Raw genomic sequence first — 13,637 nt, 5'->3', positions numbered from 1 at the left:
GCACTCACATATGACATGCAGTACTTGCACCCAGAACTCAAAAGGGACTGAGTACCTGCAATCAACACCTACATGATGGTTGATGCACACCCATACAGCCAGAATCCACATGACACCCTGTGCTAGCACCCAGAACCCACATGGCACCCAGCATCTGCCTTTAGCACCCACATGACAACAAATATCCCACTAGCCAGCTCCCATCACCCATATGTCACCATGTACTCACTCCCAGTACCCACTTGGCACTCAGTATTTGCACCTAAGACCCACATACCCCCATAATCAACACCCACATGGCACAGTACTCACACATCACCAAGTTCCAAAGTCATTATATGCACCTAGTACCCGTCCATGGCCAGCACCCAAATAGCACCCAGTACCCATCCTTGGTCCGAACCCATATGAGACGCAGTACTCTCCCATGGCACACATCCAGACCACACATGGCACTACCTACTCACTCATGTCCAACACTCACATGGCTCCCTGTACCAATTAGTACTTACATGGCACCCATTATCACCATCTGCTTTTCATTCAGCACCCAATACTGCATAGCACCCACTGCAAATAAACACCCAATACTAACTGGACCTTGGTACCCAAAGCAGCTTGACACAGACTTTACGTTGGCATCTCGGCACCCACTGCAACTTACCACAAAGTGAACCTTTGCGTCTTACCATCCACTGCATCTGGGCACCCACTGCACCTTGGCACTTACTGCAGTTTTGCATCTACTAATGCTTAGCAACCACTGCATATTGGTAACCACTTCTTTGCCTGAAAAGAGGCTTGGGTGCTGATCAAGAGGGACAGAGATCCCAGTAATGAAAGGTGAGTTTGTGCCTCTACAGTGGGCTCCACTGTGCCCACTCTAACCCACTAACGATGGGCACCTATCACTGCTGGTTTGAGGGTGGTAGCACCAAAAGAGTTGGAAGGAGACACACAGTCTGCCTGATACTGCTATAAAGGTGTGTGTGTTTGTGTGTGTGTGTGTGTGTGTGTGGGTGGGGGGGGGGATAAGACTGCCTTATGCTTTATGGAGAGGTGGTATTACATACACAACTTAGCACGCTTTATCAATTTCAAATTTGAGCACCACACCCTTGAGGATCCTCTGCAGCACCCACACTGCCCTCTACTTTTCCCATCAGCCACCCCTTCCCCTCATAGCTGGCACCCAGTACTCACACTCACATGACACCAAGTATCTGCACCCAGGCCTAAAATTGCACCCAGTACTCACACCTGCACACAGCTTCCACATGGCACCCACTATCTGCACCAAGTATCCACTTAACCCGTAACCGCACCCATGTGATGCCCAAAGCCCACCCATAGCCAGCACCCAGTACAGGCATGGCGCCAAGTATTCACACCCATGTCACACCCAGTACCAGCACCCACATGACATCCAGTACATGCACCCAGATCTTACATGGCACTAAGTTCTTGCAATCAACACCCGCATGACACTCGATACCCAACCATAGCCAGAACCCACATGACACTCAGTACTTACACCCAGAACCCACATGGCACCCATCATCTGCATTCAGCAGCATGACAATCAATACCCCCCTAGCCAGAAATGAGGAGCGGGGGGCATGCGAGGGAAGGCATTGCCAGGCCCTTTTTTTAAATTTGAGCACCCCCCTCTTAAGGACCCTCTGCACGGCCCTGTCACTTACCAATCTTCCTTTACCAATCAGATTGCAGTAAGCTGAACTCTAGTTTGCACAAGTCTCTGAACTCTGTGCATTATTGTTGCTTTGCCTTATATCTGTTTAAAAACACAAATTCAAAACAGAATTCAATATAGAAAGTTCCACCATTCTTTCTAATGTTATTTATGTAAAATAATAATAGCGTTCTATGCCTGGGCAGGATGCTTTTGCAGACGGGAAGGCGAAGAAGAACACGTGTGGCCAGGCCTGCGCAGGCGCAGTAAGAATGTCGTCCGAAAACAAAAGTAGCTGGCGGCGGGGGACAGTAGGATCCAAGAGTGACTGTGGGACAGCTGCAAGGGGCTGGTAGAAGCCCCAGGTGAGTAAAACTGATTTTTTTATCTTAGGCTTAACGGGAAGGTCCAGGATAAAAAAAGTAAAAAAAATCTTCTTACCTGGGGCTTCCTCCAGCCCCTTGCAGCCTTCCTGTGCCCTCGCCGCAGCTCCGGTGGCTCCCTGTCCGCTCCGATGCCACATACTTCACCATGCGACTCACTGAGTCGCACTGATGTTATCCGAACTGTATTGTATTGTATGTCCGGATGACGTTAGCGCAACTACGTGAGCTGCACGCTGGAACACAAGTAGGCCTCTGGTACTGGAGGGGACTCTGAGCCACTGGCAGGGAGCGGAGCTGCGGCGAGGGCACAGGACGGCTTCCAGGGGCTGAAAAAAAGCCTCAGGTAAGTGGATTTTTTTATTTTTAGGCTTCTAGATTATTAGAAGGGGGGAGGGGGTATGGTTTTTATAATCCACAGAATCCCCCTTTAAATCAGTAGGCCAGTACCCATTTCTCTTTGGCCACTGCATCTGAGTCCCTCTGCTAATATATAGAAATAAGAACTCTCCCTGGAAAATCTTAAAAATTTAAATGATTATATCACACAAAGGCTTCCAGTGTGGTCTTCTGCATGGAAGGGGGGCGTTTGCCCTTTTTCTGCTTTAGAGGGAGTTTTGTTTTTTGAAAGGGACACAGTCTTGGGAGATGTGGTGTAAAGGGTTATGCTTGGGGCTGACTGGACACTCCTTTCCAGTGGGAGGGAGGCATGGCTTGAAGGATGAAGAGGGCATTAAGACACTCTGACCCAAGGCTGATGAAAGGTGAAGGCAATGTTTACAGGTTGGGAGATTAATGTGACCCCCCCCCCCAAAGTTGAGAAACCCTGTAGGCGATAAGGAAAAAGGGGAGGAGGGGGACATTTTTAGAACTGGGCATTATCGCGTACAGTATGTTGTCCTGTGTGCCGGGCCTCTAAACCACTTTGTGAAACACCTATACATACACTAGGTTCTCTGTTTAGATGATACCAAACCCCTACCCTAACTTCCTTCTGGCATGTACACAAGGGCTTAAGATCTTATAGTAGCTACACACATGGAAAATTGACCACACTGATATAGAAAGGACAAAACTCCTAAATGTATTTAATGTAATTTAGGCTAAGTTCAAGGTGGGGCAATGTAGTGCGATTTAACCAAGGTATTTTACCACACAAAATGGTTGTAAATCCATGCAACGTTCAAAGTGCATCCTGGGTCATGCAAAGGACTACAGTCTCTAAACACACTGCATGCAATGAGTTACCGCATAACGCATGCGTTACCAGTGGCAGTGAAGCATACTTTTCATTCATGTGACGGAACATTTGCATAACATGCAATGTGACTTATCCCCTCTATTGCTTACCTGTTTTACAGTGAACGCAACGCAGCTCCCACTGTGAACGCTGCCTAAGGCTATGATCACATTATAAATCTCAAGAGCTGAGCGTTTTTGTGCGTGATTTTTTTTAAGCTATTCCTGGCGTTTTCTGAGCGTTGGGCAATTTTGTTTAAGAGCTTTTGTAGGTGCGTTTGAGATTTTCACTTTCTGACGTCTTTGACCTGGAAAAGAATAAATACAATGTATACAATGTATTTATTCTTAAAAGCGCTTGGGAAATTGCTATACAAAGCGCTTTTTCAAGTGCTTAGTTATTTCCCTATACCTCCCATTGAGCCAAAGCACTCAGAAAATGGTACAGGCAGCGCTTTTGGAAGCGGATTGTAATCGAACCGCCCATATGTGAACACTTGTTTCATGTGAAACGCGCACGTGATCGCGCGCAAACCTTCGCTTATCACGCGAAGTAACGTTGTGCGCGTGAAAACCTTTGCGTGCGGCAGATCGCGTGATGACTGCTGTGATAGCAGTTATTACGCTATAGTGAATCGAGCCCATAGTGTGAACAAGCCCTTGTGCATAGTGTGCACCGAGAGGTTGAAATAAATCTTAAGATCATTTTTTTTTAAATGTGCCTGAGATGAATTGCATTAAAGCATTTATACTTACCAGGGGTCGCTCGGCTCTTTCACTGGCCATCCTGGTACATTAGTTCAGACTTGCTTCATCGTGCATGCATGGGCCAGCCGTGCATCCCCTCCTGCTCTACTGGCTGGGAGCATTCTACTCCTGTGCAGTACTACTCTGCAGGCGCAAAAGGGCCATGGCTGGGCCACATATGCGCAATAGACCACAACTGAGCTGGCGAGGGAGCCCATGGGGAGGCAGCAAGGGAGCATATGGCATGAAGGTCTACTAAAACTAGGGCACATCCGATTAATGTTTAAAGGGGAACTGAAGAAAGCGGTATATGGAGGCTGTCATGTTTATTTCCTTTTAATCAATACCAGTTGCCTGGCAGCCCTGCTGGTCTATTTCTCTGCAGTAGTATCTGATTAAAACCAGAAACAAGCATGCAGCTAGTCTTGTCAGATCAGACTTATAAGTCTGAACCACTGAAACACCTGATCTGCTGCATGCTTGTTCAGGGGCTATGGCTAATAGTAATAGAGGCAGAGGATCAGCAGGGCTGCCAGGCAACTGGTATTGTCTAAAAGGAAATAAACATGACAGCCTCCATATACCTCTCTCTTCAGTTCCCCTTTAAATCTAATTATTGGTTGTGTAATGGTTGTGAAATGCCATTGTTTTCATATTGTGAGCCTTCTCCCCGCCATGGAGTCCATGAGGATGCGCGTTTAGCACGAAACAATTGTCTGGCTTATCTGTCTCTTTGGGTGTGCTGCAATGTCAGATTGGTAATGTATCGCTGTTTATCTGTAAGTTTGTCATCATATGCACAGCTGATGTAAAGTCTTTTTCACCTGGATAAAATCATTTGCTCGGAATCACTGGTGCCCACGCTTGTTTCTTCTATGTGATTGCATTGCATTGTTATCTATATCCGCGGAGGCACTGTGTTAGAGATATCTTTTGGGTGATCACAAGTATTGTCTCCACAATTGGCTTGAGTGTGAGGGGTACCTTTTTTCTTGTTGTTGCTTATTTTCATTTTTGATAGGTCACTTTCAATGCTGCAGGTTACTATATACTGTAATTTGCATCAACTCAGAATTGCTGGCATCTTATGGGACGTTCCTAATAGTTTACCTGATCTGAAGCCCACTTGATAGGGTGTGTTGGGATTCAGTAGAGTCCTCATACTACAAACATTTTGGTAAGATTTCCAAGAATTGTCAGAATGATGTGGCCAGCATAACATTGCTAGCAAAGACTGAACATGTTTTTCTTTTCAATACCAAAGTTGGCGTCTGTAGCGTAACGTCATGTGAAATCTCTCTCTCTGTAGACAGTGTGCTGCAGGGTTTTTGGAGTCGCAGATACTTGCTGATTGCTTTGATTGGTGGGTTACACAATAGGGAAAATGTGTGGCTATTTTTCACCTAAACATGCTTTATATTGAACAGGATTAAAGGAAATTCCACATATTCTAAAACAAAATTGCCATCAACTTTCATTGTTGCTTTACAAGTCATTTTTTATTAATTTTTTTTTGTATAATTTGTTTTTAAAATAAAATTTCCATTTCTATTTGCAGCTAGCTATGAATTTCAAAAACTGACAGTAAGGGTTGGTCCACACTTGTCAGGTTGCAGATCGGAATGCGTTTTAAAAGGATCAGTTTTTCTAAAAACTGATTCGTTTTTCAAAATGTTGTGCTTTTGCAGCATACCTTTCCAGTCCGTTTAAACATATGTCAAAAACGTGTCCTTCCTTCCTGTGTGTTTATTGGATAAAGAGGTCCGCAAAGATGATGCTGAGGGGAGGAGCAGGCAGTAGGCAATCTGCTTTGGCATCCGGTTTGTGTGCAAAAGTTCTCTGTGTAAAGGGAGATCTGTTTTTGTTATGCCTTTCTATGCCTCTGCCGGTATCCAGGCTCTGTGAATTTGTGGCAAATCTGGACTCTCCGCTTGGTTTTATAAAATGGAGCCCACGGATAAATTTTTTGAAGTGTGTGAAGACAGACGCTATTTTTAATATTGGTATCTGTGGCTCTGTTTTTGTCTATCAATTGTAGTAGGGGTGGATGAACACCCTGTAGAAAAAGTCACAGGAGACAAAAAACGGGAGCCCAGTAGTGCAATATGTCAATGACCACAATAAACAATAAAAGAAAATAAATTAAAAGCACTACTCACAAAGGGAGGTTGCTTGGGGCAACCAACCACCGGAAGCAGGTGGAGACAATAAACCCGACTCCACTCGGGGTGGTTCTAGCCAGAACCGGAAGAATAGTCGCTCTCTTAGTGGAAAAAAAGGGGACAGAGTCCTCTGTGGGGACTCCACTGGTGGTCTGCCACCTCCCCTCGGACAGGATGTGTTCGGGGGTATACTTAGCACGTAAAAGGGAAAGAGGCGCCCTGATGTAATAAAAGCATCTAAAATCAGCTTAAAATCGAAAAGTGATATGAGGTAGCTTACCTCAATGACGAAACATCTGTAGTTAATACAAGGGATTTTTATTAGCAGGCTCCCTATGCTAGATGATCTTTTCTGTTTGGCACTTTTACTGGCCTGATGAAGCGGGCTGAGACCCGCGAAACGCGTTGCCTGTGCTAATAAAAATCCCTTGTATTAACTACAGAGGTTTTGGCATTGAGGTAAGCTACCTCATATCACTTTTCGATTTTAAGCTGATTTAAGATGCTTTTATTACATCAGGGCGCCTCTTTCCCTTTTTCGTGCTGTTTTTGTGTAGGGCAAAAAAAATTGAGCCACAGATACGGTTTTTAAACAAATGTGAACTGACCCTAAGTTGAAATTGCCTTTGTTACAGCCATGGCAGATGTACTCTGGAGTATGGAATGGCTAGAAATTCCTATTTTGCTACAATAGTTATTCCAGCCAAAGCAGGAGCCCTGGTTATTCTTCTGTATGTCCACAAAATTTGAGTGACTGGTAGCAGTTTACTTTGTCAGGTTGTTTAAAAAAAAGTGTTATGGCTGTATTTATGAGTCAACTGGCTAAAACAATGTTTGCCTTTAATACAGAGCCTGAAGTGAGAGGGATATAGAGGCTGCCATGTTTATTTCCTTTTAAACAATATCAGTTGCCTGGCATCCTGCTTCTCTTTCATGCATCAGTAGTCTCTGAATAACATACCTGAAACAAGCCTGGTGCAAATCCAGTCACACTTTATGGCCCATACTCACGGGCTACAATTGTCGCCGCAACACGCGGCCCGCGCGTGTTGTGGCGACAGGTCGCCCGTGAGTTACATAGTTACATAGTTATTTTGGTTGAAAAAAGACATACGTCCATCGAGTTCAACCAGTACAAAGTAAAACTCCAGCCCGTCCCCCACATACCCCTGTTGATCCAGAGGAAGGCGAAAAACCCCCCACAAGGCATGGTCCAATTAGCCCCAAAAGGGAAAAATTCCTTACTGACTCCAGATGGCAATCAGATAAAATCCCTGGATCAACATCATTAGGCATAACCTAGTAATTGCAGCCATGGATGTCTTTCAACGCAAGGAAAGCATCTAAGCCCCCTTTAAATGCAGGTATAGAGTTTGCCATAACGACTTCCTGTGGCAATGCATTCCACATCTTAATCACTCTTACTGTAAAGAACCCTTTCCTAAATAAATGGCTAAAACGTTTTTCCTCCATGCGCAGATCATGTCCTCTACTCCTTTGAGAAGGCCTAGGGACAAAAAGCTCATCCGCCAAGCTATTATATTGCCCTCTGATGTATTTATACATGTTAATTAGATCCCCTCTAAGGCGTCTTTTCTCTAAACCTAGTTTATCTAACCTTTCTTGGTAAGTGAGACCTTCCATCCCACGTATCAATTTTGTAGCTCGTCTCTGCACCTGCTCTAAAACTGCAATATCTTTTTTGTAATGTGGTGCCCAGAACTGAATTCCATATTCCAGATGTGGCCTTACTAGAGAGTTAAACAGGTGCAATATTATGCTAGCATCTCGAGTTTTTATTTCCCTTTTAATGCATCCCAAAATTTTGTTCGCTTTAGCTGCAGCGGCTTGGCATTGAGTACGATTATTTAACTTGTTGTCGATGAGTACTCCTAAGTCCTTCTCCAAGTTCGATGTCCCCAACTGTATCCCATTTATTTTGTATGGTGCTAGACCATTGGTACGACCAAAATGCATGACTTTACATTTGTCAACATTGAACTTCATCTGCCATGTATGTGCCCATATAGCCATCCTATCCAGATCCTGTTGCAATATGACACTATCTTCCTGAAGGGGTTGATGATTCTGCACAATTTTTGTATCATCTGCAAAAATAGCAACATTGCTCACTACTGCATCTACTAGGTTATTAATAAATAAATTGAAGAGCACTGGACCCAGTACAGACCCCTGTGGGACCCCCACTGCTAACGGTCTCCCATTTTGAGTACGATCCATTGACCACAACTCTTTGTTTTCTGTCCATTAGCCAGTTCCCTATCCATGCACACAAACTCTTCCCCAGTCCTTGCATCCTCAACTTGTGCACCAGACTTCTGTGGGGAACAGTGTCGAAGGCCTTTGCAAAGTCCAAGTATATCACATCTACAGCATTACCAATATCCATATTAGCATTCACTACCTCATAAAAGCTGAGCATGTTAGTCAAACAGGACCTGTCTTTAGTAAATCCATGTTGATGTTGAGAAATAAGATTATTTTCTACTATGAAGTCATGTATAGTATCTCTTAGTAACCCCTCAAATAGTTTGCATACAACTGGTGTTAAGCTTACTGGTGTATAATTTCCTGGATCAGATTTTTTGCCCTTCTTAAATAATGGGAAAACGTGGGCTGTACGCCAATCCACTGGGACTCTGCCAGTTGCAAGAGAGCCACAAAAGATAAGATAAAGGGGCTTAGCTATAACTGAACTTAATTCCCTTAGGACCCGAGGATGCATGCCATCCGGGCCAGGTGCCTTGTCTATTTTTAATTTATTTAGTCTTGCCTTTACTACTTCCTGCGTTAAGTATTTAATATTACAGTTAGAAGATTGAGACTCTTCTGCCTCTGTAATTTGCAACAGTGCTGTTTCCTTTGTGAAGACAGAAGCAAAGAAAGCATTTAATAACTCTGCCTTACCTTGGTCATCCACCATTGAGTTCCCACCCTCATCCTTTAGGAGTCCTATACAGTCAACCTTTCTTTTTTTAGAGTTGATGTACTTGTAAAACTTTTTTAGGTTAGATTTGATATCCCTAGCGATTTGATTTTCAGCTTCGATCTTTGCCAGCCTTATTTCTTTTTTACAATTTTTATTGCACTCCTTATAATTGCTTAGTGCAGCCTCGGTCCCGTCCTGTTTTAGGACCTTATAGGCATTCCTTTTCCTCTTCATTTTATCCCTAACCTTTCTATTCATCCATAGAGGCCTTTTTTTATTCCTAGACATGTTGTTTCCATATGGGATATACATACTACAATATTGATTGAGAATAAGTTTAAAAGCTTGCCATTTCCCTTCAGTGTCCTCCCCTTGTAGTACATTATCCCAGTTCACGAAAATTAGTGCCTGCCTAATTTGATTGAACTTTGCTTTTATAAAATTCATAGTTTTAGTGGTCCCGCTGCCCCGTGGCCTATCAATCACCAGATCAAACGTTATCATGTTGTGATCACTATTTCCCAAATGTTCTTGAATCTGCACATTTGATACATTATCTGGTCTATTAGAAATGATCAGATCCAGTAACGCATTCCCCCTAGTTGGTTCCGTTACCATTTGAGTCAAGTTATTGTCCTGTAGTGCTGCCAGAAATCTGCTGCTTTTACCAGAATGGGTAGCCTCAATACTTCAGTCAATGTCTGGAAAGTTGAAGTCGCCCATAATTATGACCTCATTTTTACTTGCAGCTTTTTCAATCTGCTGTAGTAATCGCAGTTCTGCAGCTTCATTAATATGAGGTGGTCTGTAGCATACCCCAATAAGCAATTGGCAACTTTTATTTCCACCATGAATATTTACCCAAACGGACTCCACATCTTCGCAATCTTCTTCCATCTCATCGCTGAGGACAGCTGTAAAAGAATTCTTAACAAAGAGACAAACCCCTCCACCTTTTTTCCCTGTTCTATCCCTCCTAAACACATTGTATCCTTTTAAATTAGCTATCCAGTCATGGCTTTCATCCATCCATGTCTCGGTTATTCCCAGAATGTCATAGCCTTTGTCATTCAGAATGAACTCTAGTTCGTCTATTTTATTTGCAAGGCTCCGAGCATTGGTTACCATGCACTTTATATTTTTACCACCACATTTACCAATTTTGTTTACACGAAATGGGCTACTTGAAGTTTTACCAACCTCCTTAAAGAGGAACTGTAACGCCAAAACGGCCCCTGGGGGGTACTCACCTCGGGTGGGGGAAGCCTCAGGATCCTAATGAGGCTTCCCACGCCGTCCTGCGTCCCTCGGGGGTCTCGCTGTAGCCCTCCGTGCAGTCCGGGCAGCGGTGACGTCATTATTTACCTTCCTGGCTCCTGCGCAGGCGCTCTGATGCCTCTCGGCGCCGAAGTAGGCGGAAATACCCGATCGCCGTCGGGTCTGCTCTACTGCGCAGGCGCAAGTTTCCGGCGCCTGCGCAGTAGAGCGGACCCGACGGAGATCGGGTATTTCCGTCTATTTCCGTGCCGAAAGTCGCCACAGCGCCCCCGCTGGAGCCAGCAAAGGTAAATATTGAACTGACAGTCGGCACAGTCGCCGGCTGTTCGGAGGGCTGCGGCGAGACCCCCGTGGGACAGAGGACGGCGTGGGAAGCCTCATTAGGATCCGGAGGCTTCCCCCACCCGAGGTGAGTACCCCCCAGGGGAGGTTTTTGTTGTTACAGAGTCTCTTTAATCTTTACACTGTCCCCACCCCCCTCTCCACCCTCCATAATGTTAGGCTCCCACTGTCTTTTTACCTTATCTTGTCTTAAGACTTTATCCCCCCGCCTCCCCCCAGATCCTAGTTTAAAATCTCCTCCAACCGTGAGTATGAGGCGCAACACGGGCGCGCACCCCGAACCGTCGCTCGTCGCTGCTGTCGCCAGGCGATTGGCGCGGTCAATCTCCTGGCAACAGTTGCCACCGCAACTCTGCCGCAACTATCGCTAGTCCACGTGGGTATGCGGACTAGCGACAGCAACAAGCAGGGAATACCTTGAGCTTCCGGCGGGGGGAGGAACAACAGCGACAGCTTCTGCTGCATCAGTTGCCAGGTCCCTCTGCCGTGTGTATGCGGAGGGACTTGGCGACGAGCTGTCGACGGCCTGTCGCGCACTCGCTCCCGTGTGCTAGCGACAGGCCACAAATGTAGCCCGTGAGTATGGGCCATTAGTCAAACACTTGAACTGCATGCTTGTTAAGGGTTTATGGCAAAAAGTATTAAGAGTCAAAGAATCGCCAGGAAGCAGGGCAGCCAGGCAATTGACATGGTTTATAAGGAAATAAATTTAGCAGCTTTCATATCCCTCTCACTTCAATTGTTCTTTTAACCTTGGATGGAGCTTATGGATACACTATATGTGCGGAGCTATACCCAGAATAGAGTAATAATCAGAAAGTAAGGAGTTTGTGTTCGCAAAGTGATGGCTAACAATACAATCCACTATTAACCACTTGCCAACCGCGCACTCATAACGCGCGTCGGCAAAGTGGTAGCTGCAGGACCAGCGACGCACATCTGCGTCGCCGGCTGCAGGCTAATTAATCAGGAAACATCCTGTCAATTCACGGCGGGGGGCTCCGTGAATAGCCTGCGGGCTGCCGATCGCAGCTCGCAGGCTAAATGTAAACACAAGCGGAAATAATCCGCTTTGTTTACATTTGTACTACGCTGCTAATAGTAGCAGCGTTGTACTAGATCAGCAATCCCCGGCCAATCAGCGGCCGGGGATCGCTGTCACATGACAGGCAGGAGCCTGTTAGAGGCTGCACAGGACTAATCTGTTCCTGTGCAGCCTCCGATCTCCCGGGCAGGGAGGGAGGAGAGGGGGAATCCTGCAGTGGAGGGGGCTTTGAGGTGCCCCCCTCCCCCGCCAGCCACACGCAGGCAGGAGCGATCAGACCCCCCCAGCACATCATCCCCCTAGTGGGGGAAAAAGGAATGCGATCTGGTCGCTCTGCCTGGTATTTGATCTGTGCTGGGGGCTGTAGAGCCCACCCAGCACAGATCAGCGAAATCAGCGCTGGTCCTTGAGGGGGGGGGGGGGGGGGGTTAAAGGCTGAGTCCTGAAGTGGTTAATAGCATCCTGTATTCAAAACTGCAGTTGTGTGTAAAAAAGGAATCGAGCAGATGTGTGAAAGAAAACATTCCTGCTTACACATATACATGTGTTCATGGTGTCCTTTCATGGGATGACACTAAAACAAGACAACGTATTTATTACAAATTGCAGGAGAAAGTGAAGAGACCCCTTTTAATTGTACACATTTTATCACCACAGACATGCACAGCATTTTTCATGACTCTCTCAGTGGGAGTTTCCTTTGGCTGTACAAGGGTGGCTGTGGGTTTCTATTCTGGGAGCGGAAGTTGGTAGTCAGCACTTCAGTGTTGTAGGAAATGTTTTCATATGCCAAAGTTTTCTCAGAAGTGTGTAGAAATGTTTGTTTCATGCGTCTGGAAATTACTGCGTATTGATTTTTCTTAAACTGCATTTACATCCAACGCCCTATAAAATGGTTAATGTATTATTTTTATATATTAAATATTTTGCTTGTTAAAGTGTCTGGGTTTGTGTGTTTGTTTTTTTTATCAGTTCCTCATTATTTATACATTCATATTTAACTACTTAATGACAAGCAGACTTATAAAAACGTCCTGCTAGAGCCTCTTAACGGCTCCAGGACATTTTTATAAGTGCTGCTGCCGCTGTACTCGCTCTCGCGCGTGCACATGGGATTGAGGGGAAAAAAACACCATAGAAAAAAATACACCTTTATTTCCAAATAATATATTGTCACTATTCTTTTGCACTAGGGACATAATTAAAATCTCGTGATAACTAGGACAAGCAGGCAGATAAAATTTGTGGATTTTATGTACAGTAGCAGTGTTTATATTAAAACTATAGGGGATGAAATTGGTGTATTTTTTCCTTGTTTTTCCTTTTAACCACTTGAGGACCGCCCCCAGCCGATGGGCGGCGGCAAAGACCGGGCCCAAACGACCGCAATACGCCCATCGGCGGGGGCGGCTGCGGGAGTGGCTGTGCGGCGATCGCGTCATTCGTGACGCGATCAGCCGCCGGGGACTGGCTCCGCCCACCGCTCGTAGTAACCCGCCGTCCGTTCGGAAGCGCCGGCGGGTTACTAGCACCCGGATCGCCGCATGTAACAAGTATAATAGGCTTTGTAATGTATACAAAGCCTATTATACTGGCTGCCTCCTGCCCTGGTGGTCCCAGTGTCCGAGGGACCACCAGGGCAGGCTGCAGCCACCCTAGTCTGCACCCAAGCACACTGATTTCCCCCTCCCCTGCCCCCTGATCGCCCACAGCACCCCTCAGACCCCCCCCTGCCCACCCCCCAGACCACTGTTTGCACCCAGTCACCCCCCTAATCACCCATCAATCACTCCCTGTC

General features: G+C 45.7%; 1 protein-coding gene across 3 annotated transcripts in view; it reads left to right on the top strand.

Moving 5' to 3' along the window:
- The window catches only part of CARD19 (caspase recruitment domain family member 19), a 100,431-nt gene extending 93,988 nt beyond the window's left edge, over positions 1-6,443 (top strand). For 2 of the 3 annotated variants that reach the window (XM_068253637.1, XM_068253635.1), the window contains exon 7: positions 1,900-4,347. In XM_068253637.1, coding sequence (XP_068109738.1) covers positions 1,900-2,049 — 150 coding nt within the window. In that variant the 3' untranslated portion in view covers positions 2,050-4,347. Of the gene's footprint in view, positions 1-1,899; positions 4,348-5,620 lie in introns of those variants that run through there. The other variant, XM_068253636.1, reaches the window with a different exon arrangement.
- Positions 6,444-13,637: the final 7,194 nt, after the last annotated feature.

The sequence above is a fragment of the Hyperolius riggenbachi genome, chromosome 9 (genome assembly GCF_040937935.1).
Source record: "Hyperolius riggenbachi isolate aHypRig1 chromosome 9, aHypRig1.pri, whole genome shotgun sequence".
NCBI lineage: Eukaryota > Metazoa > Chordata > Amphibia > Anura > Hyperoliidae > Hyperolius > Hyperolius riggenbachi.
This window is presented reverse-complemented; position numbering and strand designations above follow the sequence as displayed.